The sequence below is a fragment of the Malus domestica genome, chromosome 09 (assembly GCF_042453785.1).
Source record: "Malus domestica chromosome 09, GDT2T_hap1".
In the NCBI taxonomy this organism is placed as follows: domain Eukaryota; kingdom Viridiplantae; phylum Streptophyta; class Magnoliopsida; order Rosales; family Rosaceae; genus Malus; species Malus domestica.
Window position 1 is genome coordinate 33,812,202 of NC_091669.1, and position 26,941 is coordinate 33,839,142.

At 35.7% G+C, this 26,941-nt stretch overlaps 2 protein-coding genes and 1 long non-coding RNA gene across 4 annotated transcripts; 1 reads left to right on the forward strand and 2 right to left on the reverse strand.

Annotated features, from left to right (window-relative positions):
• Positions 1-2,261: 2,261 nt before the first annotated feature.
• On the forward strand, positions 2,262-8,036 carry LOC108172714 (uncharacterized). 2 transcript variants are annotated; one of them, XR_011571254.1, is made up of 3 exons: positions 2,262-2,530; positions 2,639-3,063; positions 7,257-8,036. It is a non-coding gene; the product is annotated as an uncharacterized lncRNA (long non-coding RNA). The 2 variants fall into 2 exon arrangements; XR_001789289.3 differs by lacking the exon at positions 7,257-8,036 and adding an exon at positions 4,318-4,837.
• Positions 8,037-8,659: 623 nt separating this feature from the next.
• LOC103444233 (GDSL esterase/lipase At5g37690-like) lies at positions 8,660-10,956 on the reverse strand. The gene is made up of 6 exons (XM_008383154.4): positions 10,662-10,956; positions 10,438-10,565; positions 10,192-10,318; positions 9,889-10,001; positions 9,243-9,492; positions 8,660-9,160 (listed from the first exon to the last, which is right to left on the reverse strand). Exons 1-6 carry the CDS (start codon positions 10,888-10,890, stop codon positions 8,931-8,933), a joined length of 1,077 nt encoding a protein of 358 aa, XP_008381376.3. The 5' UTR covers positions 10,891-10,956; the 3' UTR covers positions 8,660-8,930.
• A 921-nt stretch (positions 10,957-11,877) lies between these two features.
• On the reverse strand, positions 11,878-26,670 carry LOC103429405 (uncharacterized). Its single transcript, XM_029108632.2, has 12 exons — positions 26,464-26,670; positions 22,307-22,900; positions 20,730-21,929; positions 20,318-20,645; positions 19,881-20,136; positions 19,575-19,791; positions 19,054-19,403; positions 18,387-18,896; positions 16,922-18,119; positions 16,433-16,780; positions 15,995-16,232; positions 11,878-14,768 (listed from the first exon to the last, which is right to left on the reverse strand). The coding sequence occupies exons 1-12, from the start codon at positions 26,545-26,547 to the stop codon at positions 12,271-12,273; spliced, it is 7,821 nt and encodes a 2,606-aa protein (XP_028964465.2). The 5' UTR covers positions 26,548-26,670; the 3' UTR covers positions 11,878-12,270.
• Between the last annotated feature and the right edge of the window lie 271 nt (positions 26,671-26,941).

Here is a 26,941-nt window from a genome sequence, read left to right on the forward strand (position 1 = left end):
CACCAAGATAGCCTGCATCCACTAGGATCTCCAACGAATATTTGTGAAAGAACAACGGCCCTGATCTAGCCACCACATTAACCCCAAAGCCAAAAAGGTCCAAGCAATCATACACAAACATAATATGACTAACTGAGCCAACATAAATATATAGTATAATAACGACTCATCAAATACCTCCAAACTTAGCTATTTGTTTGTCCTCAAGCAAAACAAAACTCAAAAACAAAAATAAAAACTAACAAACTAAAGACTTAAAACAAAACCTAACTAATACAAAACTTTCATATTCAAGTTGCAATCCATAGGAAACGTTAAAAATTAAAACACCTTTCCAAAAGTTCCAGCCAATTCCACTATAAAGTCTAAACCATTTAGAATCAATTAGAAAAGAATTCATGAACTTCCTTTGGCGTAAAGTGAATCAACATGGTTAAGGAAGCTCGACTAAACCTCTTACCTCTCGTCCTTTTTATTCAATACTTCACACATACTAACTTGAAACGTAACTATTATTTTTCTTTCGATTTCTTCTCCTCTTTTTTTTTCCTTCTTTTTTCATATTTTTTTTCAGTAATAGTAGTGGTCGGGCAATGTCAGTTCACTTACGCTTTCAATCCAACCCATGCAACAAGCTTTAAGTCAATGACTCTCAAACCACTAAGGCTTTAAGGCACTAGGTGTAGAACATCCCTAAGAACTTGGTAACTCAAGTTGAAAAGATTATGAAACCAACTAACCATCCTGCCCCATAACAAAACTCTACCGTTTGACGCAAGAATCATTACTGATTAGGTAGGACTGGCCTAGTTATTAAGCAAAGCCTATGGTGGAACAATTATTACTTTATTTAGAACAAAATTGACTCTAATATAGGATTAACCTTCACTATGTCCATTTGTTCTAATGTTTAAAATAATCTATAGATATTAACTTAAAAACAAAAAATTTTAACTGACAGAAAAAAAATTCTAAAAAAATTTCTTATTTCCCACCCTCAAATTTATATCACACATTATCCTCAAGGTGTGGAGAATAAAACAAAGATAAAGATACGACAAAAAAAATAAACTATAAGTTAAAAACAACCTGAACTAAGATAAATAAACTAAACTATGTAAAAACATGAAAAGAAAACTAAACAGAAAAGGAATTAACAGAAAAACAAAATAATTGAGAAAACAAATAGTAAGGCCATCTCCAACCGAAGGGTCCAGAGGGCCAGAGGGCCGAAAATAGCCCTAAAACCGTCTCCAACCGAGGGCTAGGCCAGAGGGCTCGGGAATCTGGGAGGGCCCCACGGGATCGGAGAGGGCTGGAGGGCTGGCTATTTTTTTTTTTAATGTTTCTTATTTCTGTCGGTTATAACCGACAGAAATAATATAATATATATTATTTCTGTCGGTTACAACCGACAGAAATAACATTTTGAATTCAAACTTCCAACGGCTAGCGCCACTAGCCGTTGTAAATCCTTTTTTTTTTTTTTTATGAATTTAAACCTTTTTTTTTCTTTTTTTTCTATAACTTCCTATAACTTCTATTTTACAAAATTTGTTTCAAATTTTTTTTAATTCTATTTTTTTCCTATAACTTATATTTTACAAAATTTGGTTCATATTTTTTTCATATAACTTCTATTTTACAAAATTTGTTTCATATTTTTTTTTAAATTCCATTTTTTCCTATAACTTCTATTTCACAAAATTTGTTTCATATTTTTTTTAAATTCTAATTTTTTCCTATAACTTCCTAAGCCATTATACAACATTAAATTAAATTAAGTAACATGAAACAACATTAAACAATATGAAACAACATTAAATAACATTAACCGACATAAAAATTATACAACACTAACCAACATGATTTTTAAATAAAATTAAGTTGTAGTTTTTAAATAATAAATTATGTTTGGCCCTATGGCCCTTTGGCTCTCGGTTGGAGACGGTTTTTTTTGACAGGGCTAAAACGAGCTCTCTGGCCCTCTGGCCCTCGGTTGGAGACGGAGGCAAATATGGCCCTGTACTGTTCATTAAAATATTAATATCTTGGAGAATCTTGGAGGGCCAGAGGGCTAAAACGAGCCCTCTGGCCAACCATCGGTTGGAGATGGCCTAAGGAAAGATATAGCCTGGGGGTTCGAACTAAGGACTAGGAAGAACAAGAGGTGCTGCTCTTTGCGCGCACAAGCCGAGCGACACGTGCAGCCTTCACGTGTCAAGTACCCTAGGAATTCGCTATACAAACCTCATCTAGTAGCAGCTGCTCATCTTCGAAACCCTCAGCCGTTTTTGGCTCTCGCATTTTTCCTCTCTAAGTCTAAACATTGCACCTCGAGCCCAGCGCCAAATTGCTCTTCCTTTCATAAAAACCTTGGTTGCTGCAATCAAAACTAAAGCTTCCTCTCTAAAACTCTCAGATCCGAGCCACAACCCCCAAAATTAAACTCGACTCCTCCCCAGCCCCTCTTCTCTCATCTTCGTTCATCTCCTCAGCAGATTTCCCGTACCATTCCGACGCCACAGAGGTAGAATGCAGCCATCCTTTTCTCCATTTCTTCTCAATTTCTTCTTCTGGCTTAGAATCATAGTAAAATCGATACTAATCTCTCTTGCATGTTTGTGTCATGTGGTAGGAACCTCGTTTGGTAAATGAAGAGAGCGTGAAAATTGAAGGAATGACGGAAAATCATAGATCCAACGGTCAAAATTGGGAGCGGAGATATCAAAGACCTGCGGATCCGAGATTATAAGGTATATATATATATGCCTCTCTTTTGCTTTTTTTTTTTTCACATTCGAGCAGGAACCAGCTTGATCTGTGAATGTGCTATATGCGTATGTTGGTTTAAAATTGCTGAATATAATGAACTGTGTGATTTGGGCCTGTGTATCCGTGTATGAATATGATCTCTGCATGCTCATAATTGTCCTTTGTGTTTGTGCATGTCTCCTGATGATTAATGTTGAGCAAAATTTTGCATGAAACTTGATCTGCGATACGTGGACCCTTCTGCACACTTGGATCCCGGATTGTAGAGGCTTCCAAGCAAACCCCACTGTAAGCAATCCTGAATCTCAATTCATTTTATTTTTCGTATCGGCACTGCCTAATCCCATGAATGTAGAAGAATGGATGATGAATGTGCTGGGGTGAATGAATGTTGATTGCAGCTGAATGCAAAATTTAGTCTAATGTGCGTGTGTACTGGATATTTAGGGCCAATCAAATCCGAATGAAACCGGCAAAAACACACATTAAAAATCTAATTAGAATAAAACCCAAAATAAAATAATGATTAACCAAAAAAAAAATTAGGGCCTGTTTAGTAGTGTACTTGAATCCAACTTTTTAAACTTAAAAACAATTTTCAAGTTTTAAGCCTTAAAAACTTGTTTGGTAGGATTATTTTAAAAAACTGAACTTAAGACTAACTAAAAAATATAGTCTATTATCTAAAAACATAAAAAGGAAGTTTTTAGAGGTTTTAAACTTAAACTCACTTCTTTCTTTTCTCTTCCTCCTCCACTCTCGCTCCAAATCTCTCTCTTTTCTTCTTTCTCTATCCTCTTTTTTTTTATTTTTTTTTTTATCTTTTTCGTCTCTCCTCCAATTCGCTCTTTTTATTCTTTAGGTTCTTTTTTTCACTCATCTTCCTCTTTATCATTCTCTCTCTTCTCTTTCTACCTCTTTTGCGACCTCCTCTTTTTAGATCTCTTTGTTATAGTTTAAGTCGTAAGATTTAAAAATTTTAAATTAGAAACCAATCAAGTTTTTGAGTCTTCAAAAAAACCTGTTTTCAAGAAATGTTCTTAAAAAATATTTTGAGAAATGATAAAAAATTTCAAATAGGATACCAAACAGGCCCTTAATGTTTTTGTGTTTTTCAATTTTCTTTTTATTTTTCATATATGTATTTGTTTATTTATTTATTTTGATGTGATTTTTGTAATTGAAATAAAAGCAAGAAAACTAAATTGAATGAAATTAAAAAGACAGGAGTTGGAAAAATTGGGTTGCGTTCCACTTAGTGCTTTAGTTAACGACTATAGCTAGACGTAGAGGAAGTAATTGATAATCACATCACTTGATTTTTTAGAGTCAACCACTCTTTAATAGCATCATTGGGCAAAAGTAGGTACGGAATGAGATGTTGTTTATCAATTATGTGTTTTAGGTGAGTGTTTGAATCCTCCATATTTGGCCTTCTATGTGAATGAAGCTTTATAATCAAATAGAATCCCTTTCCCGTATAGAATTTACCCTGCTCGGAGGATTTTCCATGAATTTCCTTAGGTTTAATGGGCTGTGCAGGTGCAGTGTTTGTGGAAACAGCTAAAACATTTTTATCAGTGGTTGTCTGTCGTGTATCCAAGTTTAGTCTCCAAGAACTGACCATGTCATTTTCCAAATTATGATTTGTTGTGAACAGCCCTGTCCAACTTGTCAGTTTCAATACATTAATGCAGCTCGGTGGGTTGCTGTGTAGTCTCGGGATTGGGTATGTAAGGAATATGGACTTGAGTTAAAACAGGTTCTGGGGAAATTTCAGGGGAGTTTCCTCCTTTGGGCGTGAATAAATGGCAGATTGCTCCTCAATATTTGCACTAATTTCCTCTTGATCATGAAAGCTTTTCTCATAGTTTAATGCTTGAATCTGAAATCCATGATTGATTATTTCTATGTACAACTCAGTTGATTCTAACAATCTATGGAGTTTGTCCTCTCCCAAAAGCTCTTGTGGCACATTAGATTGCTCAAAATAGTGCTCAAGATGCTTTTGCAAGCTTTGGGTGTAGAACTTTGATAATGAGTTGTTCAAATTTCTTTTTGAGTCGTTTCTCATATTGATATGCTCTTGGACAAACCCTCTGGAAAATATTTCCTTTTGGGATATTTCCTTTTGGGACACTGCAAAATATCATGGGTTTTCAAACAGCCAAGTGCACAAATTGTAGGTTTAAATCCTTAAAAACCCCATTATCCAAATTTGACCCATATAGGTGGTCCTCCGGGTTGTATATTGAATTCAGGAGGAGGAACAAATTCCATTGTTGCACAAATTGTAATCTAAAAAAGATAAAAAATAAAATCAAGTAAATAAAAAGATATCTACAAAATAATTAACTAAGAGTTGATAAACACAAAGTATTTAAAACAATCTTCTACAACAGTGCTAATTTCTTGTTAGAATTTTTACCATCTGCAAAAGTAAGGATAAAAACACTTTAAATACTTGCAAGAGTACAAAGTAATTGTAGTATAGATGGCTCTAGTAAGGTTGTTATCTACAGGGATTAAATGATTAATTTGTATCAAACCAAATCTTAATTAATTACTTAAAACAAAGTTTTGGAAAGAAAAAAAAATGATTTTGTGATTTCAAATAATAAAAACGAATTTAATAGAAAATAATTAAATAAAGTGACAATATAAAATCAACTAAAAGAAAACGGTTTTTGAAAATTAAAATGTAAAATCTTAAGGTTCTGCTGTCATTTTAACAATCCTATGTAGTTCTTATAATTACTTAGGAATTAAACATGCATATTTGAATGTTAGGTTTTCCTAATATATGCCTACTTGGACTCCCAACATAAAGCGTATATCAAACAAGCAATCCGTTTATGATATTCAGATCAAATCTAAAAATGCATGACTTATTCAGTTTTGTGAAACCTTTTTGAAAAACCATACAACCCTGAAGACGTGGTATTCATCTTAGGTGAGCTTGCACATATTAACCACAATAAGTCTTCGTCAATTTCAAGGACCGACCTCCGACCAAAATTGCATCAAATTAGTTTTCTAAGATCCTAATGGTAGCTTAAGCATTAAGACAATTAGATAGTTTAAACCGATGATTAATAATTCAAACCTACATGCATAATATCATAAGCAAATTGAAAAGAAACTACATATTCTTGTTAAGGCTCATGACTTTGCCCTAGCAAACAGAAATTAATTATGAACAATCATTAACAAAATATTATTAAAAAAAAGATAGCTTGAAAATAAACTTGAATCCAAAAGCTCTCTAAAGCAATGCGTCATTTCTTCTCCTTTTCCCCTCCTCCAAAAAAGCCTAATGGCTAAAAAGCCTTATTTATACTACTACATAATTAAAATCCTTACTAGAAAATGTCTTCTAAAAACTAGGAAATATAATAGAATAAGATTACTAGGAAATGCATTCCTATTCTAACTTTGGCAAATCTGCCTAACCACAAATCAGCCACGTTTTTGGACTTCCAGGCTTCAAAATGACTTGTATTAAATCCAAAAGACATTATCTTGGACGCCAAAAAGCCCAAATAAACCCAAAACGTCACTTTAACAGCATTGCGCGGTGCTCCTTTATTTCATCGCCTTAAATAAACCATTGGGTAGAAAATTATGAAACTTTGACATGAACAAATTGAGAGACACGTGAATGTCCTCCAATTTGAATCACTCCAAAATTCGTTCGTTTCATCATGTTTTGTCCCAGAGGAAGTCAAATTTTCTACATTGAAAATACATAATAAAGTATCAAAGTTCACACAAAATAACCAATAAAGATAAGGGTAAAAGTGGTGCCCATATTGTTCTTGGAACTATGACAGTCATAGCCCGACTCCAATTAGCATGGTTGTCTCCATCCAAAATTTTGGACGCACCAATGCGATTTCTAGGGAACGTGTGGGGTGGTCCAACGGATCAGAGAGCCTTCCAGTCGGCTGTCCAAGCTGATATTTCCTCCTTTAAAAAGGAAAAACAAAAGGAAGAAGAAAATAACACAGAAACACACAATCGCCCACACAAAGAAAAACTTGCTGTCCAAGCTGATATTTCTTCCTTTAAAAAGGAAAAACAAAAGGAAGAAGAAAATAACACAGAAACACACAAGCGCGCACACACAGAAAAACTTAACACGTCAGACAAAAGATGACTGCATGACGATTCCTTTTTGGTAGAGATTCTTGCAGTTATAGCATCTACATTTGGCAATCATTAGTTGGTCCTGTAGAAATATATATTTAGTTGATGATTACAAATAAACACACAAGCTGTTCAATACGAAATCAGACTGAAGAACTATGAATAAGATGAATAAATCAAACTTTTAAATTTGACGGTTCAAGACTGAAAAATTGGAGAGTGAAATTAATAGATGCTTAATTAGTGAATGAAGTACATACGGTTTGATCACGATCATTCTCCTTTGAATCACTTAGCATTAGTACATCACCAATTTCCTCTGCAATTTGTAGTGTTTCTAGTCTTGGATCACTTTGGAGTAACCCTCAGGAGATATCTTTAACTTGATCAGCTGGCAATCCTCGACAATCCAAGTTTCTAAGGATGGGACTTTGAAAATGAAATTTCCCGTGCAAAATCCTTGCAGACTTGGTAGACCAGAAAGTTTCAAAATGTTGCAAGCAACTGAAAGTAATCTCATTTTCTGGATCATCTTCCATGCTCGCTACTATTTCTACCATTCTTTCACAGGACTTCACTTCCAACTTCTTGAGTTGCAGCAACTTAGCCACGGGTTAGGGTATTAAGTACTGCAGTTCGTGACAACCCCATATCTCCAAAGTGGTTAGATTCCTAAAGGATGTTAAAGCTGAAGTTAGATTCTCTAATCTATCACAAAGGTTCAGGGATAGAGCTCCCAAGTCTGGAAAAACAGTGACCCCTAGTTGGGAGTTTTCTATTCCTAGATGTATCAGCTCTGGCATATCGATGAGACCCAAAACCTTTACATGTCGGAGAGCCTCAACTTCATGTATTTGCCCGCTACTACTTCCTTGGTGGTCGTGGACAAATAAGTCTTTCCAAAGAGCAGAGAGTACACGGAGAATTTCAAGATTCCGTAAATTCTCAAGGATTACATATGACTTGGGATGTGAAGTATTATATAATTTTTGCGTATCTTATATGTTGGTTGATTATTGGGAATGATGATTAAACTGTGACATAGGCTTCTGCTTCTGAATTATGTTTGCACGTTCATAAATCCCACTTCAATAGAAAAACGATTATTTGTATTTTTATGTAATTTGTTAATTACCTAAATTCGAGAGTCTCGTCTTCTTAGTTGTCTCAATGTCACTTGCATTTACATTTGATATCAAGGGCTGGAGAATGAATTCTTCATCCTTATATCAAATTTAATGGTGAGTGAGGATGAATTGGTTGGCGGGGGAATTTATTGAATTTGCATAGGTTGTATAAATATGTTTGCAAATTCTTTCCTTTGAAAGGAAATTGATAATAAGATATTCAACTCGGGTAGTTTGTTCTTTAGCAAGGCTAAAAACGCTGTTTACGTTTGATTACAATCCAAATTAGATGCTGTCAATTTAACAAATTCAGATGAAGTGCGAATACTTTGTAAGAAGGTGCGATGAAAAAAATACATTTATCTGGTTTTTGCAAACAGAAACAGTCGTCATTCTATGACGGTTTAATATCTTGAATCTTGGTTACTAATCCCTTGCATTCAGGGTTCTAAAATGCCCCGCCTAAGTGCTAGGCCTTTGGGATCATCACGATTAATTCCTAAGCATTTAAAAAATAATTAATAACACATACATATGCCTATGTGCCCACTTAGACCGCTTCGGTCTCAACTTGCACACAAAAAAAAATTGCTAAAATTTGTTGCGTATTTGTATAAACACTCATTAATATGTTATATTACTTTATAATTTATAGATCATTTTATTTTACAATTTATGTATTTGTTTTAGTTATAAGTAAATATGTATTTATATGTTTTGTAATAAATTTAATTTAAATTAAAAAACACCTAGGCCCCGTTTGGATACCTAGTCACCAGGCTCTTACTCGCGGCTCACGTCTTATAGAACTTTGCTTGCATTGTTGCCTCAATGGGTCTCTACTATATATGCTTCAATTATCATCGCCAGAGATGCCAACTAGGGTGAAGGTGTTGGTGTTGGTGTTGGTGTTGGTGCACTAGGAGGAATCGCGGAAAATAGCCTCGAGAAGAGTTTGTCTGCGAGAACCTCATTGGCTGCGTCGGATGGGTGGAATGCATCCCAGAATACGTAGTCTTTCCGGTTGGGGCATAGCTTTGAATTAGGCAAGCATAGCCCCCCAATGCTTGTGTCCACATTGCAACACGAAGTGTTCGAAACCTTAAACCCTGAAAAATTGTCACATACATTGTAAATAAAACCTGTCTCAATCGAATTTGAATCTACAGTTGAATAATCGAGTTTGGTTACCATAAGCGGTAGGGTTTTGGATTAAGTCGTAGACGTCTCCATACGTGTCTGCAAATGAGAGATTTGCCTGTGGGAGTTGCCTGTTAAGAGAGGCAATGAGCTTTTGTACTTTGGAGTTGAATTCTAGCACCCACTCGTTTACTCTTTTCAAGCACTGGCCTTTCTTTGATTTCACCCTCTGAGAAGGAATGCAGCCAAGTGGCCCGAGACCATGGAACATCATCTTTCGGGCACCCAGTTGGTAGAGCCTCTAGCACAAACAATTCAAACATGCACTGTTAATTAACTAGAGTTTATGGCTGTAAATTGGCTAGAAAGAGCTTGAGTTTGCACCGGTTTCGGATTGTGTTTGACTTGATGAAGCTCGTGAAAGAAACAAGCAAAACCAACGCTTGGCTCGATAAGAAGCAAGCCATACTTGAAGATTGTTATGTTTAGCTTGTGAAGCTTGTATTTTTTCACGAGTCTACTCGAACCAGTTTAGATTCAAGAAGCTTATTTGGAATGAAGGATCATGTTCCAGCTTCAATTCCCATCAGTTTAATGGTACTTCTCTTCTCAATACTAGAAGAGGTGTGAGAGGTTTTAAGATTGAATCCTTTATTATTGTTTTCGTTTTTTTATTTAACTAGTAGTGATTACTAACCTTAAGTTGTCCCTCTAAGGTGCCGATCAATAATTCCACAAATTCATCGTAAGTGTACTGCTGACTATCAGCTAAAAAGGGTTGCAGGTAATTGTTGACATAATCATTGCTGCCTGAAAAAGTGCAAAGAAAATGAATAAATACGATATTTATACAAGCAATTGTCTAAACTACTTTAATTACGGGACATGAGAATTTAGACATGGGCCCAAGGAAGTTAATCATTGACTTAACATACGTTTACGAAAAATAATGAGTTCTTTTCATCTAAAATAAAATTTCATTTGTCTAATAAAAAAGTACCAATTCCAATGAAGTAGATGGCTTCACTGCAAAGCTTGGCTGCAGCCTCTGCCCCAATCTTAGCCTTGATGGCTTCCTTTGTCTTGTTGAATTTTTGTATTTGATCATCAAACGACATTCTCTGAATCTGTCACGAAGAAAAATAACAAAATAATTAAGATTATAAAGCATTTACTCTTGCATCTGAAGTCGTAGGTTCAACGATATGATCATAAACATAAGAGGGATTAGTATTATTGTGATTACAAAATAGAGTCCGGTGTCATTGAGTATTCCTGCTCCACCAGATGCATAATTAACCCCTTTAAGCAGTGCATCATCATTCTGTGCCAAGGATAGATAAGGTGGTGGTGATGGAATCCCAAGCTTTTTGGCTACAAAAGATCAAAAAAATCAGTAAGTTCCTGAAGACACAAAGGAAAACAAAAATATCGACGTTGGATGAGTAGTATAAGAAGTAAGGACACTACATATTATGTCGCCAATGGTTCTTCCATTAGTGAACCTCCCAGTAGCTCGACCACCGGCATAATCGACACCATACCAAGGATAATTTGACTTTGCAAGAGAATACGACAGATAGTTGTTGTTCCCTACTTCTGTCAAGGAGTCACCGAAAACGAAGGTCACGGTAGATGCTGCCAATGAAGCGACGGCTAACATGGTTGTGAAAATGGTGGTAGCTAAAGCCATCCACATTGTCACTTCCCTCTTTGAATCTCTCTCACTAGGAAATAAAGTGGCAGTTAGTGAGGCAAAAATTTATAGTAAATTGATCATGAAATTTTGGTCATGTATAAATCCCAAAGTTTGGACAAATTAGGTGATTGATTAATGAGATAATCTTGAGGAGTTGGCCTACTCAGCTGCCTTAAAGTCAGCACAGTTTGATGTTATTGAAACCGATTACTAGTTGCTTGTATATTTCACAAGTATGGTTGTAAAGCATAAGTCAGAAGTATGGTTGTAAACATCACCCTAGCTAAGTCATGGGTTAAAGTGATTTTCTCAACCATACTCTTGTCTTTCATACCTTGTCACCCACTTAGGTCTTTTGTCGATATTTCTTCCTTGTTTCTAGGAACCACTTTACTTGTTATTAATACTTGTCTGGTCCACTTGTTAGGACTGATTTGGTAGTGAGGTATGGCTCCTTTTACTCTTGTAAAGGATACAATGTGAAATACAACACAAGATTTGAAACCAAACTCAACAGATGTGTTACTTGTTAGGTGGATATTTCTTCAGAGTGTAAAGATTACAAAATCTCGACATTAACAAAAAGCATGCACAATGGTGTTAAAATTCACTTCCACTTGTTCTGCTCTGAGTTTTCTTATTTGGCTGCCTACTTTGGGTTAGTTGGATGCCAACTAACTTAACATCCTTAATAATGACATCATTACCACTTAGTACTACAATCTTGTGGTAAGTTTTGGATTTAAATATCGTAAATAGCGAGTTCTGTACCAAATTATTCCCCCACTATTTCGGTATAATTGACTACTCACAAGCTCAACATTCAAAATCATACCTAACGTGTGGTCACTTGTTAATTTGCATTCCAAATTATACATCAAATTGTCACGCAGAAATAAAATGAAAACAATCAAAGGAGAAACTGCTTCAACCATGTAGTTTAAAACTATGTGAATTTGGAGAAGTTTTGTTTATTATAATGGAGAATATTTGAAAGTTTCGGATTGTAATATTTGAAAGTAGTAGATTGCCCTGGTGATTAGAGTCTTCATTTTCAACCAACTCTATCTAGTCAAAGCTAACATCGCAACATGTAATGAAATGTTAAAAACAATAATCATAAAAGGAGCCATCAAGTTCTTGCACACCAAAACAAAATTCACATTGCATATATATAATGTCTAAAGGGCTACTTTCCGCCCATCTTGTTCTTGTTCTGTCTTCCCCTTGTTTCCGGTGCGTTGGGAAGCAGAAGCCGCATCAGCCAACATATTTGACTCATCCCATATGAGATTCTCCTCGCCTACAGTTTGACTGTCCCTGGTCGCACTCGGTACAGAAGCAACATCAGTTTGCGGAGACTTTGGAGACTTGTTGGATTCACAATATAGTGCGACTTTCCCCAGTGTCGCGTGGCTTATCTAATGCAGCGCCAGTCTTCCCCTCCTCAGAATTGGTTGCACAAAGCACACGACTGCAAGATCCAGCTTGCAAAGCTTTTAGGACCGGTGGTTTAGGAAACAATTTTCTCAATATGTCATCCCTAGACTGGTTGGCCTTCATGTCAACAAAGACAGCATCTGAACACAACAACCCCGAATTGGTCCCAAAACTTGCTATTACTAACGTGTTACCGACCTTCTTAAGAGCTGCCGCGAGCACATTCACATCTAACCAAACAGATTTGCGGCGGCTCCTGCTTTTGAGGGTGTCATAAAACTCCAGCGGCAGCAGTTCAGTGATATCTTCCCTCTCCACCAACTCACGGAGTAAATTTAGACCACTACCACGATTCACATAAACCAAGCATAACAAGACGACCAATCTCAACATGAGTAGTGAATAGCAGTTCTTCCAATCTTCGATGGACTTTGTAATCCATTCAACCATATCCCCCTTATTGAAAATGCACTCCCGAGCCACATCAATCACAAAACAACAGATGCCATCCAAAGATGGTCGAACATCAGCCCCCCTCAAACTTAAGCTGGTATCTTCCCCTTGGTATATAAGCCACTCGGTAAAACAAGAACTTGTAGTGATAGCATAACCCCGAAAGCAAGTTGCCCATAGCAGAAGGCGCTCTACAAGGTATAAAAAGCAACCAGGTGTTACATAATCCTTCACAGCCCTCCAGTTCACATAATAAGTTTCAGCTAAAGCTTCATGGAACCTCAACATTACATACACCTCTTTCGGTTCTTGACCGGTGTTTCCACGTTCAATATTCCCATAGAGATTCTTGATGAAAGCCTGCCATGGCAGGTTGCAGCTAAGTTTTCTCACAAGCTTCTCATACAGCTCATTAGTAAGCTTACCAGTCCCCAGAATGACCATTACAAGTTTCCCAATTTTCCCAAAAGATAACTCATTCTTCGATCTGGTAAACTCCTGAATTACTTGTTTCAGCATATTCTTTGAAGCATCAGTTCTTCGAAGAGAAATCATATTCTCCCTCAATGAATTCCTCCAATCCAAAGGAAATACCAAAGGAACAATAATTTCGATCGAAAATGTTATAAATTTGTGCAATCTCTTGGCATCATTTAAGTTCAAACATTTTGATTGCAAAAGATACACCGAGACATCATAGATATAGGTAACGCACCTGCTTTGACAGAACACTGACTCAGCATTATTGACGGGAAACTTGTAGAGCACTTTCAGCTTGTCCAAAACCTTCATGCCAACAGAGAGCAATTTTGAACTCCAATAATTTCTAGCGGCTGAAGCAAGCTGGCGAGCATCAACGGAGATCAATTTCCCTTGATTTCCAAAATATCTTTTGTTCAAACCACGAACCCAATCAGCATCAGGAATCAGTAAACCATAAACTGGACTCTGATTAAGATCCATTGTCCAAACTCCTAAGTAATTCAAGCAAAACTCTCCATAACTTTTGTATTTACTAACTTCCTGGGTTTCAAGGCATCTGAGATATTCAAATATGTGAGCAATTTTATCCTTCCAAAAATTCCAGAAGTAAATCAACGAGTCCATGGAAACTTGATTTTCAGGTATTCCACTTGCTGAACACTTTATCAGATCATCAACCAACATTTCTTCCCACACATACCGATCGGCACTTGAAGAAAGATGAGCATCCAGTATTTTTTTAGCTGATAAAATTTCACCTCCAACACTCTTGTGTCTCTGGCAAGCATTCATGTGATTTTTCATCACAACCAAGTCACTCTGCTCATTTAACAAAAACTCAACCTCAGTGCAAACAAACTCATAAAAACTTTCCGTCTCGTTCTTAGCACATGACTTGGCTTTTGATAAAAGCTCCTCCTTTTGTGAAAACTGCTCTACGGGCCATCCCTTGCTGCCATATGACCAAAGAGAGTTGGCAAGCACATAGATTAGAATATGCAACGATGCCTCTCTGAACTTGCCAGCCTTTTCAAGGAAATCAACTTCAAGTATAATATCGCCTTTTAGTTTTGCGATTTCTGCAGCCTCAAGATAGTTTTCAAATCCTTCTTCCAACAATAGAAGCTCATCAAGAATACCGTGCTCCTTCAAAAAGTTTCGCTTTGAAATTATAGAATGAAAAGCTCTAACAAAATTCATCATGGATCTGTTATCTTTCAACTCGTAATAGTGAAGTGCGCAGCTCTCGAGAAATGCCTGCTCAATTTCATCTATTCCTTCCCCACTTCGAGCCGCAGCAGTGTCCTTTATTGGATGCTGCTTCCAATATTTGATGTATCCCAGACCCATTTCAATTAGCTTTCCTTTGGCACATTCAGTAAGACACTTGGAGAAAAATTTGCCCTTAGCATACACTTCCGCAGCATCTTGATAGCATCCTGCTCGAGAAAAACATTCCCCAGCTCTTTCCAGGTCACCACATTTATCCAAATAAATCCTAGCTGCATCAGTAAAAGCTGTACTATGAGAAACTAACTTTATCAACTAGATTAAGTCAAGCAATAAATACGAAGATTCACGTCCAACAAATAGTAAACCCAAAATAGGAAAAATTGATATAGATCCAATTTTGTGAGGCACTGTTAGGAATAATCCAGTTGTATGAAATAGATCCAATGACTAGGATTGCACATCAACATATTTTTATTTTCATACCAATATATCCCTAAAATTATAAATTGTTATAAATATGTAAATGCACATAATCCCTCATGGGATTAATAGTTGAACGAATTCCTTAATGGTAGGATTTAAACAAATCCATTATATGATAACTTCAACTCTCCCGTAAGAATTATAGGTTTATGGCGACTGTTGCTGGGCATCAAGTGGGAGTATCATCCCTTCCCCTTTACAAAAGTTATTGCAGCAAAGATGGCAACCTGTTGTTCCATGAGTTGCAGGTGGCTGCGCTTCGGCTATTATTCAGGGAAACTCAATTGCATTTCAGTCCTCATGTCCGTTTTAGTATGGTTAAAGGGATTGCGACTCATAGGCAAGGTGTGGTGTGGGAAAGTTATCTGGATGCCACACTTGATTTCATTGGTGTTTATCTACCTGTATCATAGATTTTTCTATTTATCTACCTTATATATATACATATACATTACCTCTATTATATATTAATGGTGTTTTATCTACTTCTATCACATTCTTTTTTATAATCTATCTTAGATTAATTGTTAATCCACATATACTATAGGTTTTTGTTCACAGGTATAAAGTATTTGTCTTCGTATATAGTAGATATATCTGGAAGTAGATAATATTTTTGTTTATCTACCTGTACCATAGGTATTTGTTCATAGTCTACCTCACATGTTTTTGTTCTTTATAATCTACCTCTATTACAGATTAATTATAGTAATAACATCACAGGTTTTTACCCTTCACAATTATTTAATTTTTGATGAACTTATCATATTTATTATATATGAATTTTTAAATGTTTTCTTTTATTTGAAAGTGGGTAGATAAAGCATTCAAATATTAAAATTTAGTAAATATGAATATATTGTTATTTTTACTCTAAGGGGAAAAATAGACATAATAAAAAATCAAATAAAACTGGACTTGATTTGAAAACAGTGGAATTTTTTGAACTTGGATCAAAATGCCCCATATAAAAACTGGAAAGCTAAAATTAACAGTTATTAAAGAGTCATACCTGCTCTTTCATACTCTCCCAAATCGGAAAAACATCTAGCTGCGGAATCTGCCTTGCCTATAGCATCAAATATATCAGCAGCTTCCTTAAGAATGGTCTTGACCTCCGCAGGATTTGAAGTACGCATTCGATCGGCGTTAGCTTTAAGGCCAGCAGCTTTGGACCTCCTTTCCCAATAAGTATCACCAGCTCTTTCAAAGCACATTGTGGCCATTTCGTAGTTATGTTCATGATAGAGCTGCAAGAAAACAAAGATAAAGGATTCCGTAAATATTACTGAAAATAACGGTGTTACATCATAAATAAATTATTTTAGAGGTGGGATTTTATTTAACGATGAGGATGACGAATAACAAATCAAATAAACTCAGGAATATTACATGTCTAATACAACAATTCTTTGTTCCTCTTGAATATTATAGAGTAAATAATGCAAACCTTAATGCCTCGTGATTTCCACTCCTCAGGACTACTAGCAACTTGCATTGCCTGCGCAAGGGAATCGTCCAGTTGTCTAACCTGTACAAGACATTTCTTCTTCCAATAGTCAAACATGGGCTTGGAGAACTCTTCTCCATTCTCGCAAAACCATAATCTTTGTCTTGTCCGAGTAACAGCAACATATAATTGCTTCAGTTCAGAGCATAGGATGTTGTGCCCTTCACGGAAACTTGGAGGTCGAGGCAATGTTGAATCAAGTAGATCTTTCTTCTTCATGTAATCATATATCACCCTCCATTGCTGTTTTAGTGGCGATGATCCAAAAAAGTTGTACAAGAGTACATCCTGCAGACACGAATCAAAAGCAAATATAAATTTAAAAAACATAAAAAAAGATCCAAAGCACTGAATATCGTAATTAATAAAAGCCCCTTGCTTTGTTAAGTGTAGCCACAAAAAAAAGAGATGAAAAGTGCTATCAGTCACCTGGAATTCAAGCCCCTTGCATTCCACTATGGTCAGGACAAGAGCCTGCTTCCCAACGATTTTGAAAATTTCTTTTTGAGCACCAACATCACGCACCAAAATAACTTGCTCTGCTCCAAAGCCAACTATGTTAGAATTATCAGTTCCACTATTTCCAAAAATTTTTATGATTGCATTTTCATCTCTGGATTCAAGCAGTACTGGAGCTTCCCCATATATTAGACTGGTTTCAGGTTTCAAAACATCAATAGATTGAGGGAAAAAATGATAAAGTAGTTCAACAATGCTCTGTGATAATTTCAGAACGCCAGCATGCGTACGGAAGTTTTGAGTCAAGTGAAATATTTCTGAGATTTGTCCCTTTTCTTTTCTTTCCTGCTTATTACCTCTTGATTCCAATAAAAACTTCTCGTGGAACAGATGTCGCATATCTTCAAACCTAAAATCAATTCCCCTGGCAATGGTCTGTGCCGTATCACCAGAAAAAACAAAACCGTCTTCGACATTGTTGCACATATGCTTGAACAGAGCAATTTGGCTCATGGTGAGATCTTGAACTTCATCAATATAGACAAAATCCATTTGATCACCCACAAATTTTTCGTGCCTGATCCGACGGTGTAGATCTATGACAAAATCAGCCAAATCAAATTCACGATTTTCCAGCTTCATTTTTTCATAAGCCTGAAATATGTCGTAGATTACTTCTCTCTTTTGCTTGCTTAAATTGGAAACCCTGCCCTCTGACAGTTGAACATAATCCTCCCTCCCGAGTCGGCCATCACCTGCTTCTATGGCTCCTATACCACCTTTAATATGAGATATAATCTCCGTAAAGACTCTTGAAGCATCAAGCTGCTTTGTTAACTGCATATTAAAATGGGGCCAGTAAGATGAACTGAACCTCTCATAATTAACCTCCCTTGTCCTGATGAAGGCCTGCAATGCAACTGATCTTGAGCTTCTCAATTGACCGTGAGTGAGTGTTGTTGGATCGAGGAATCTTTCAAAGTATGAGTTAGTCAGTGTTCCATCAAGCATCATCAAGAACTTATGAAATGTTATTACAAGAGGGTAAGAATCGGGAGGAATATCCTGAAATGAATCCTTGATATCCTTGAATTGAAATTCCTCCTCATCAAAATCAGCCATATCAATCAAAACTTTCTTGGTCGAATCACTCCCACCACATGCAAATCTGTAGACATACAAAAGTTAGTAACTTAAGGTGGCTGATGTGATGTTTGAAATTTACAAAACATTTCAAGTAACGAATCAAGAACAAGAAAGAAATTTTTGTTTGACAGAAGGAAATCAAGATTCCAAATAAACCAAAGCAGAAATTTCTTCCGAACATTGTATATGCAATCTACAGAGTAAACTATGAATAATGAATTGATGATGCTTCAAGAATCAAGAATAATGAGGTCACATGATTGACTTATAATGATCTACAAACACGCACCTTTTCAAGTGTAGAACATGTTGTTTTATGGCAAAACATAGCTTAGGACTCACGGTAACAAAAAGCTGGTGTAGAGTTCTCCCCTGAGTAGCCGAAGAACTCGGCTCAGCCATGCTATTTGAACTACTACCGCATCCTTTCTCTGCCAAATGGTGACATTGTTCATTTTGGAATAATTTCATGGTTAAAACTGTTGTCTTCCCTGTTCCTGACCGTCCAACTATAAAGGTACTTTTATGATAAAGGATAATCTCCATTTCCTGGTCAGTTACTTCAAATGGAAGATCCAACTCTTTACCCTCACGGTCAGACAGCAAGTGATTCACTACACCGGATGACAAGGCATAAAACTTCATGAGCAACAAACTCTCGCTGACCTGTGAATTCTCAACATAACTTCTACCATCCGAAGCATCACCAACAAAATCACTATCGGTTTCAGCGGCACTAAGATCTTTAAACCGAGGCACATCCAAAGAGGTTGGCCAGCACTTCGGAACTTCCAAGTTACTGGTCACAAATGACAAAGAAAATTAAAAATTACTTCAGAAGTTCAAAAGATTTAGAAAAGTTCGTACCTTCCATAAAGAAAGCAATCATAATTAACAATTCAGGCACGTTAAGCCAAAAAAAAAAAAAAAAAAAACTAGAATGCAGAAGAACATACCCCTCAAGACATTTCTCATTGCAGCGATTGATAAAATCATCTGTATATCTCTTGAAAATACTAACCAAACGATTTACCAATTTTGGGATGTCCTCTAGAGGCAATATGTCCCAAACCTTTAATACTTGAAAGTATTTCAACTCCTTTGCAATGTCAATTGTGCAAACAACATATAGACCTCCAACTTTATATTGCCTCAAGATTGATGATGAGCCAGAACTAGTCTGGACATTTTTCTTTTTAGGTCTCCATCCACCGGAAAGCTTCAGTAGAAGATTTAGCACGGACTTCTTCAACTGAATTGACTTAAGCTTTCTGAACGACTTCAGAAAATTATCACTGAAAAGTACCTGAAGATAATAGATTGGGGGAAGAGGACCATAAAAATGAACATAGAAAATATTTAAGAAACCAGAAAGTCCAATATGAGAAAACATAATTTCGACTATAGAGATTTCATGAAAATAGACAAGGGAAAACTAGAAAGTAACCCAATCATAAATAAAAGCCCAGAGCTTTACCTTCCATCTAGAACTTCTGAAAAGTAAGCTGTCAGCATTAAGCAAATCATCAAACTGGTCTAACTCTTTCTTCGCCTCTAATATGGCCTTGGCCATATCCTTGTCTTCATCAGCATTAAAGAAACACCGCCGATTCTTGGCATCATGGACCAAATCCTCCCAAACAGATTCGCTACCACAAAGAGTTCTTTCATTTCCCAAAATCCAAAGGCAGTGCCTGAATTCATTAGACGACCAGTAGTTATTTTCACCCTTACCAACAAGTAAAAACGATGCAAAAGCGTACAAGTTTACATAGAACCATACCGAGCCCTAGTAAGAGCAACATTAACTCTTTGTGGATTCGATGTAAAACCAAGTGAGTGATGTTGATTGGATCGCACGGTAGACATGATAATTATGTCCTCTTCCCCACCCTGGAACCCATCAACTGTGTTCACCTTCACTTTAAAGCCATCAAGTTTATCGTACTTCTGTCCAAGTTTGTCCTGAAGTGCAGCTACTTGAGCTGCATAAGGAGAAATTACACCGATACTGAGCTTCTCTTTTGAAACATCCCATTCTGTATACAAAGAGAAAGAAAAAAGAAAACTATCAGTTTTATCCAAACTAAGAAGTATTTAGCCATTACAAAAAATAATAATAATAATAAATAAGAACAAATAAATATTACAAGCATATAATAGAAACATAATCGAAAATATTGAATTTGAACATGAGCATGGCACCCTGGCTAGACATACTTTTGTACAAATTCTGCAGTATTTTCAAAGCAATTGCAACCTCTACCATATTCTTTGGACTATGTCCATCCTCGTCCTTCTCCTCTCTTCCATCAATTACATTAATAAAAGAATAAGGACCGAACATTGACCCTGGAAGAAAGTGTTTCTCATGGCTTCTCCTTTTAACATTAGGAGCATCCAGGATCTGGTTATAGTAGAAACTTGAATTTGGGAAGGAACTTATTGATGGATGCATTCTGTATTGCATGTTTAGAAGGTGTTTAGAGTGACCCATTGAGCTCAGCCTCTCAAACAAGCTTCTACCAAAACCAGCTTCATAGGACACCTAAAGAAGAAAGAATAAGTCAGAAAGAAAAATTGCAATCAGACAAATGATTAAATAAATATAACCAAGTAAGCATCAACATACATTGCTTTTCACCATAGCTGGTAACTGACATTCATCACCAACAAGAACGGCATGCTTCACACCTGGAAGTTGCAGTGGTATCGTTGACTCACACTCCTTCAATTGTGCAGCCTCATCGATAACAACAACGGTCAGTGGCTCCATTTCCACTCTATGCAGTTTAAACGAACTGGATGCAGTGCAAAATATTAAGGAAGCTCTTTGCAAACAGAACTCCATTACAGATTTTTCGTTCCTAACATCTGGAAGGTCAAGTCCTCTAATCGAATTCTGAAGAGTACGTAATACTGAAAGGCACTTTCGTCTCTTCATGTACAGATGAAATGTGTCGCCTACTGGCTCTGGCACATCTTCAACTTCTGAATGAGAGAAAAGCTCTTCCAATACTTCAGAATCAACATTACCTTGCAACAATAGTAGTCCAAAGGAATCAACTAACACTAAAAGCGAAATCATGTCTTGGAAATTATTTGCCGAAATGTAATCTTGGCTTATATGGGTACAGAAGGTAGAAATACAACATTTTAAGGGTAATGCAGTAGGAACAAATCTCTCTCTGAAAAATTCAAGAAACGATTTGCACTTCCCCTTGCTAACTTCGGTCTCACTTCCGCAACCTTTCCTTACCAGTTCACCATCACCGTTTTGTTTTTTCTCTTTGGCTAACTCATTTTCCAAGAAAATATGGTAATGTGAAACACAATCCTCAAGAAGCCCAATCATGGAAGATGAGCAACTACTCCAACCTGTCACCGGCCCCAGGCATTCGAAAAGACTTTCAACACGGTGATCCAAAAATATATCTTCAATATCAGAACCAACTTTGAGTCCCTCTTTATTCCCAAATAAAAGAATTTTTCCCAGAGGACAAAACAAAGCACTGGACTCTGCTTCAGTCACCATCTCGACAAGATGAGAAGCTACTTCAGTTACTGCAACATTTGTTGGGGCACAAACAAGAGTCCTACAATTCATCCTTAACAGGGTCAATAGCAGAGTAGCGGTGGATTTAGTTTTCCCTGTCCCAGGTGGACCCCATATAAGTTGCAAAGTAGACTTGGAATCACAAAACAGCATTTCAAGACAGGCCAAAACTGCCCCAGTTTGTGACTCATTCAATCCAGAAGATGAACACTCAAATAACAGCTTATCCCGAATGTCAGCATTCATTTCATACGAGGGAGGATAGTTTTCCTGAGCCTGTTACCAAGCATAACATATATAATCAACCCCAATGATAAATGATGGTGTTGAAATATAGTAACAGAAATTATTCGATCAAACTGAATGGAATAGTTAAATGGGAGAAAGAAAGAGACCGTAGAATCCAGAGTACACAATTGGAGTAGTACACATATACACACGACAGAAACTTTGATCGAAAGATAAAAATGAAAGAAAATCATCACGCTTGTATCAAAATTATTAGAGTACCATACACAGCGTAAACTAACAAAAAAGGTAATTTGCTGCGTATTTTGTATAGTGTGTACATTACATATTACATCATGTATTGTCCACATACCATGAATAGGTCCCATTTCAGTGAATGCAATGCACAGAACTTAAGGTCTTACCACAGAATGAGTGCACAAAACATCCTTGATAATCTTCAGGTTTCCAAACATGTGCAATGCTGCCCATATTCTGCTATTAGTGATCAAATTCACAAGGAAAACAACAAATACTGATGCCGGAGTGTTCTTGTTATCGTTGACTTGAAACCTTTTTGATGCCTTGACTTTAAACACTTTTATTTCAGTCTCTATTATCTCATCATTAAATTCATCTTCTCTCTTATTTTCTGAGATTTTATTTTCCGTGATGTTAGTGACCGATACAAAAGTCCATGACCTCCCTACCCTTTGTAAATCAGAAACAGTTTCGGGTTTCGCATCTGCTAAGACAAAAAGATCCCCAGGCAAAGTTTTGTATGGTTCCTTTCCACGTTCGCTGAACCTGTTTCGCCACTCATCAACCTTGATATTATATATCCATGTTTCATCAAACTTGGACTTGGATTCATTAAAAGCAACCACTTCAGCAAATGGTGCTCTGTCAATGGTTTCCATACTCGACTGCACCTTTGCACGAGTTTCCTCTAATAAAGGAAATGAATAGGACCCAAAATAATGCAGAGCTGAATCGAATGATTCAGGAATATTCTTCACCTAGAAAAGTAAAAGTTCAGACAAGTTAGTTGATAAATCTATAGATGATGACATTGCATGAAGAAATTATAGAAGCTCAAATATATTGCATTCACAGACGTTGAAAGCGAGTTCTCTAGCCACAGCATAAATCTTTACTTTAACCAACTCTAATGGTTGAGTATAACTAGCTTAAGACTGCACATTACAAGTAAACTTATAAGATAAATTAGGTTCTCATTCCTCATTTTTCATTCTCATTAATTAAAACCTTATTTCTTTTTCATTTTTGATCAAGGTCCCTTGACTAATCCCAGGTCCAATGCTGGCAGGACGACCGTCCGGGGCCCAAAATAATTGGGGCCACCAAAATTATTGGGGCCACCAAAATTATTAGGGTGGTATATTTATATATGTTTTCATAAGAGTATAAATTTATAAAAATGCGGTTTAATGACAAAGAAATTTAATTTGAACTGCTGGCTTTGTTGTTTGAAATTAATAAGGAGGTCTTGGGTTCAAAACACCATGTATTCTTATTTACCTTTCAATTTTTACAAATTTCTTTTCATAAGAGTATAAATATATAAAATTTGGCTAAACAATCAAGAAGTTTAATTAGAATCAATGGTTTTTGTTGTTTAAAATTAACGAGAGGTCCTAAGTTCGAAATGCTAAGTGCATGTTTATTCTTTTTAATTTTTACGAATTTTTGTTTGGTTATTAATTTATTTTTAATTAGTAGCTAGTAGCTATGTGGATTGTTAGTTTTAAACATTTGTTCCAATTCCAGTCTAATCTTCAACAAAGAGTAATGCGTTGACCAAATTCTTAGACCAAATTTGCAAACATATGACATGTCCTAAAAAAAAAAAATTTAGTACCCATTTATTACTTATACATATCAATTAAAGACTCAAAAACATCAATATTTTTAATCCCATATTGACAAGATTAGTAAATAAGAAAAGACACCACACGATTTATACAAAAACACTTTAAAAGTTCAGATGGAAAACAAAACTCATATCTATCTACTAGTAAACCTGGAGTTTTTTCTTATATAAAGTGAGGGCATATTTTTTAGCATCGCCCCGGACCTCAAAAATCTCTATACTGGCCTTGAATCTCCATGTCATGGTTTTACTAAAATTATTTACAAGTCATCATTTGTCAATTTTAAAAATGAAAAACTTATTAATTATTTCCAAATATATCTTTTTAGTATTTTTTTTCATATGTTTCTCTTTATAATTTGTATTCTTTTTAGTTTTAATTTGTACCCATAATTTTGAATTTTGATATGTACCCATATTTTTTATTTATTTGTACCCATATTTTTTTTGTGAATGTACCCATGTTGATTATATGTATTTATTGTATGTTTTAAATATGTTAATAGTTATTTCTTAAAATATATCAATAGTTACATGGGTGCATTATCTTTTTGCTAGAACTATGTGAAGCATAATATTACTCTATTATTGATTTTTAAGGAGTTGTTAAATTGTAAAAATATTATTAAAATTTGTTTAAATTTTATAATTTGTGGGATATTGAATGCATAAATGTAGAAGTTAAATCTATATTGGCTAAATAGCCAAAATGGTCCCTGAGATATGCATAACACATCACTTTGGTCCCTGAGATTGAAAATCAATAATGGTCCATGAGATTGTCCACCATCCATCATTTTGGTCTTTCCATTAAAAATTCTTTGGGCAATTTTCAAAGCTTCGTAACTCAATCGTTTCTTAACTGAATTCGACCCATAATATATCAAAATGAAGATAGGAACGTGTAGAACAAGATTGTACCTATTTGGAAGCCCAATGGTTGCCGGAGATAGCCGAAACATAGCCTCAAAGTTGACTGGTCTGCAGAAAAACTGGAAAACTCGCCGGAAACTGGGTAAACTTTAAATGTTCATAACTTCTTCAATACTCAACGAAATCCAGTGATTCAAAAACGAAAATCATACTTCTCGATGAGAAAAATAGAATGGTACCTTTCTCAATGGCTAACTCGTCATGATTTGGCCGGAAAACGGCTCGAAAGTGGCTAACTTGAAAATGGTTATCCACTTTTGAGCTGTTTTCCAGCCAAACTACGGTGACTTAGCCATCGAGCAAGATACCATTCTCTTCCTCTCATCGAGAAGTATGATTTTCATTTTGAATCACTCGATTTCATTGAGTATTGAAGAAGTTATGAACATTTAAAATTTACTCAGTTTTCGGCGAGTTTTCCAGTTTTTCTGCAGACCAGTCAACTTTGAGGCTATTTTCCGGCTATCTCCGGCTTAAATAGGTATAATCTTGTTCTACACTTTCCTATCTTCATTTTGATATATTATAGGTCGAATTTGGTTAAGAAACAATTGAGTTATGAGGCTTTGAAAATTGCCCAAAGAGTTTTTAATAGAATGACCAAAATGATGGATAGTGGACAATCTCAGCGACCATTTCTATTGATTTTCAATCTCAGGGACCAAAATGATGTGTTATGCATATCTCAGTGACCATTTTGGCTATTTAGCCATTAAATAATGCTAGGGACCTTGATCAAATTATTTAAACAAATAAAGTTTAATTCTAAAAATTAGGTTGACTAGAGACCGGATATATGATAATAAAGGCTGAAGAAATTATATATATATAGACACACAGAGATATTGGGGGAAGTGAGAACCAAATGCGGGAGGTGCATGATGAATGCTCTTAACCAATTAAGCTACAAAATTCTTGTATAGACGTGGATTTATTAGAAAACTGAGATGGGCTTTCCCTGTCTGAGTCAAGGCCAATAAATAAAAAACTACTACCTTGAAAAAGCAAGCCAGGCTTCAAAGATTTAAAACCAAATATCAAGGTAGTATAAAAAGATTTTTAAAGAGTTTACAAATTCAAGGGTTTTCAATCAAGATTTTAAATGAATCCATCGAAGTTCAGGGTATTTAATCAAAATTTTAAAGGAAAACTCCATATAAATTTAGATGTATTCAATCATGATTTTAAAGCAGTCGTTAAAACTTCATGGGTATTCAATTAGGAATTGATTTTGAGTAGTGTTATTCACACACCATTTTTACTCCTCATATACCCTTGTTAAATTTTGTCGGTTGAATTTCTTCAATTCATTTTATCCGACGACTAGAAATTGAGAGGATGTGTGATAGGTAAAAATGAGTATGTGAATCGCACCATGCTTGATTTGATAGAATTTTAAAAAGTTAAGAATTTTGATAGATTTAGAAGAATTTTATAGTGTATTTTAGGCTTTAGGAAATCAGACTTCTTTCTCTAAGATTTTGAATGAGTTCAGAGTCGTGAAACTCCATTAAAACTCCAGCAAAACTTCACGAATTTATAACTCTTTTTAGGGTCTTAAAACTCCATCAACCTTCAGAATCTCAATTGAATACACCTACTAAAATTTTTATTTCTGGAGTCTTAATATCTAAGCAGTCCTGAAAATACAAAACAAAACAAAAGCTACAGTAACAATCTCATCCAAATTTGAAGAAAAAACAAGATAAAGCTAAAAAAAAATGAGAATTTATTAGTAGAAGTGATAGCAAAAACCTGGTTTTTGTACAGATTGTCATTGAAAATGTCTTCAAGTGACCAAGAAAACACAGTATCCATGAAACGGTCGGAAGCAGACATTGTCTCACTCACTCATTCTCTTCCAAAACCTACTTCAATGGAGAGAAAAGTATGAAATGATAAGTTTCAGAAAAAGAGAAAAAGAAGTAAGACTGCCATGTACATTACAAGAAAGAGATGGAAAATATATGGTAACGCACAAAAGTATTCCCTTTTAACAGGAAAAACAAGAGAAATTCGTTTTCACTGTTCACAATTTTGCTTACAGGGGAAGTTCTTTGAAGACTTGGTGACCATTTTCACCTTTAATAAAATATAATACTAAAGCAAAAGTAAAAAGCAAAACTATTCCCTTTTCTTTTATATAAAAATTATGGAGTTGTTGTGCTTGTGAAATGTGATGTAAATGGTACGGTAACACACAAAAGTATACCCTTTTAATCCGAAACCAAAA

Bases quoted from the DNA above. Each gene is read 5' to 3' on its own strand.
- LOC103444233 (XM_008383154.4), bottom strand. From the start codon at position 10,890: ATGTGGATGGCTTTAGCTACCACCATTTTCACAACCATGTTAGCCGTC. The intron at 10,566-10,661 runs GTAGTGTCCTTA...GATCTTTTGTAG, and splicing joins AACCATTGGCGACATAATAT to CCAAAAAGCTTGGGATTCCA. The intron at 9,161-9,242 runs GTAACCAAACTC...ACAATTTTTCAG, and splicing joins CCAAAACCCTACCGCTTATG to GGTTTAAGGTTTCGAACACT.
- LOC103429405 (XM_029108632.2), bottom strand. From the start codon at position 26,547: ATGTCTGCTTCCGACCGTTTCATGGATACTGTGTTTTCTTGGTCACTT. The intron at 18,120-18,386 runs GTGCGTGTTTGT...GTATGTCTACAG, and splicing joins CATGTTCTACACTTGAAAAG to ATTTGCATGTGGTGGGAGTG. The intron at 16,233-16,432 runs GTTTGCATTATT...GTTTTCTTGCAG, and splicing joins GGAAATCACGAGGCATTAAG to CTCTATCATGAACATAACTA.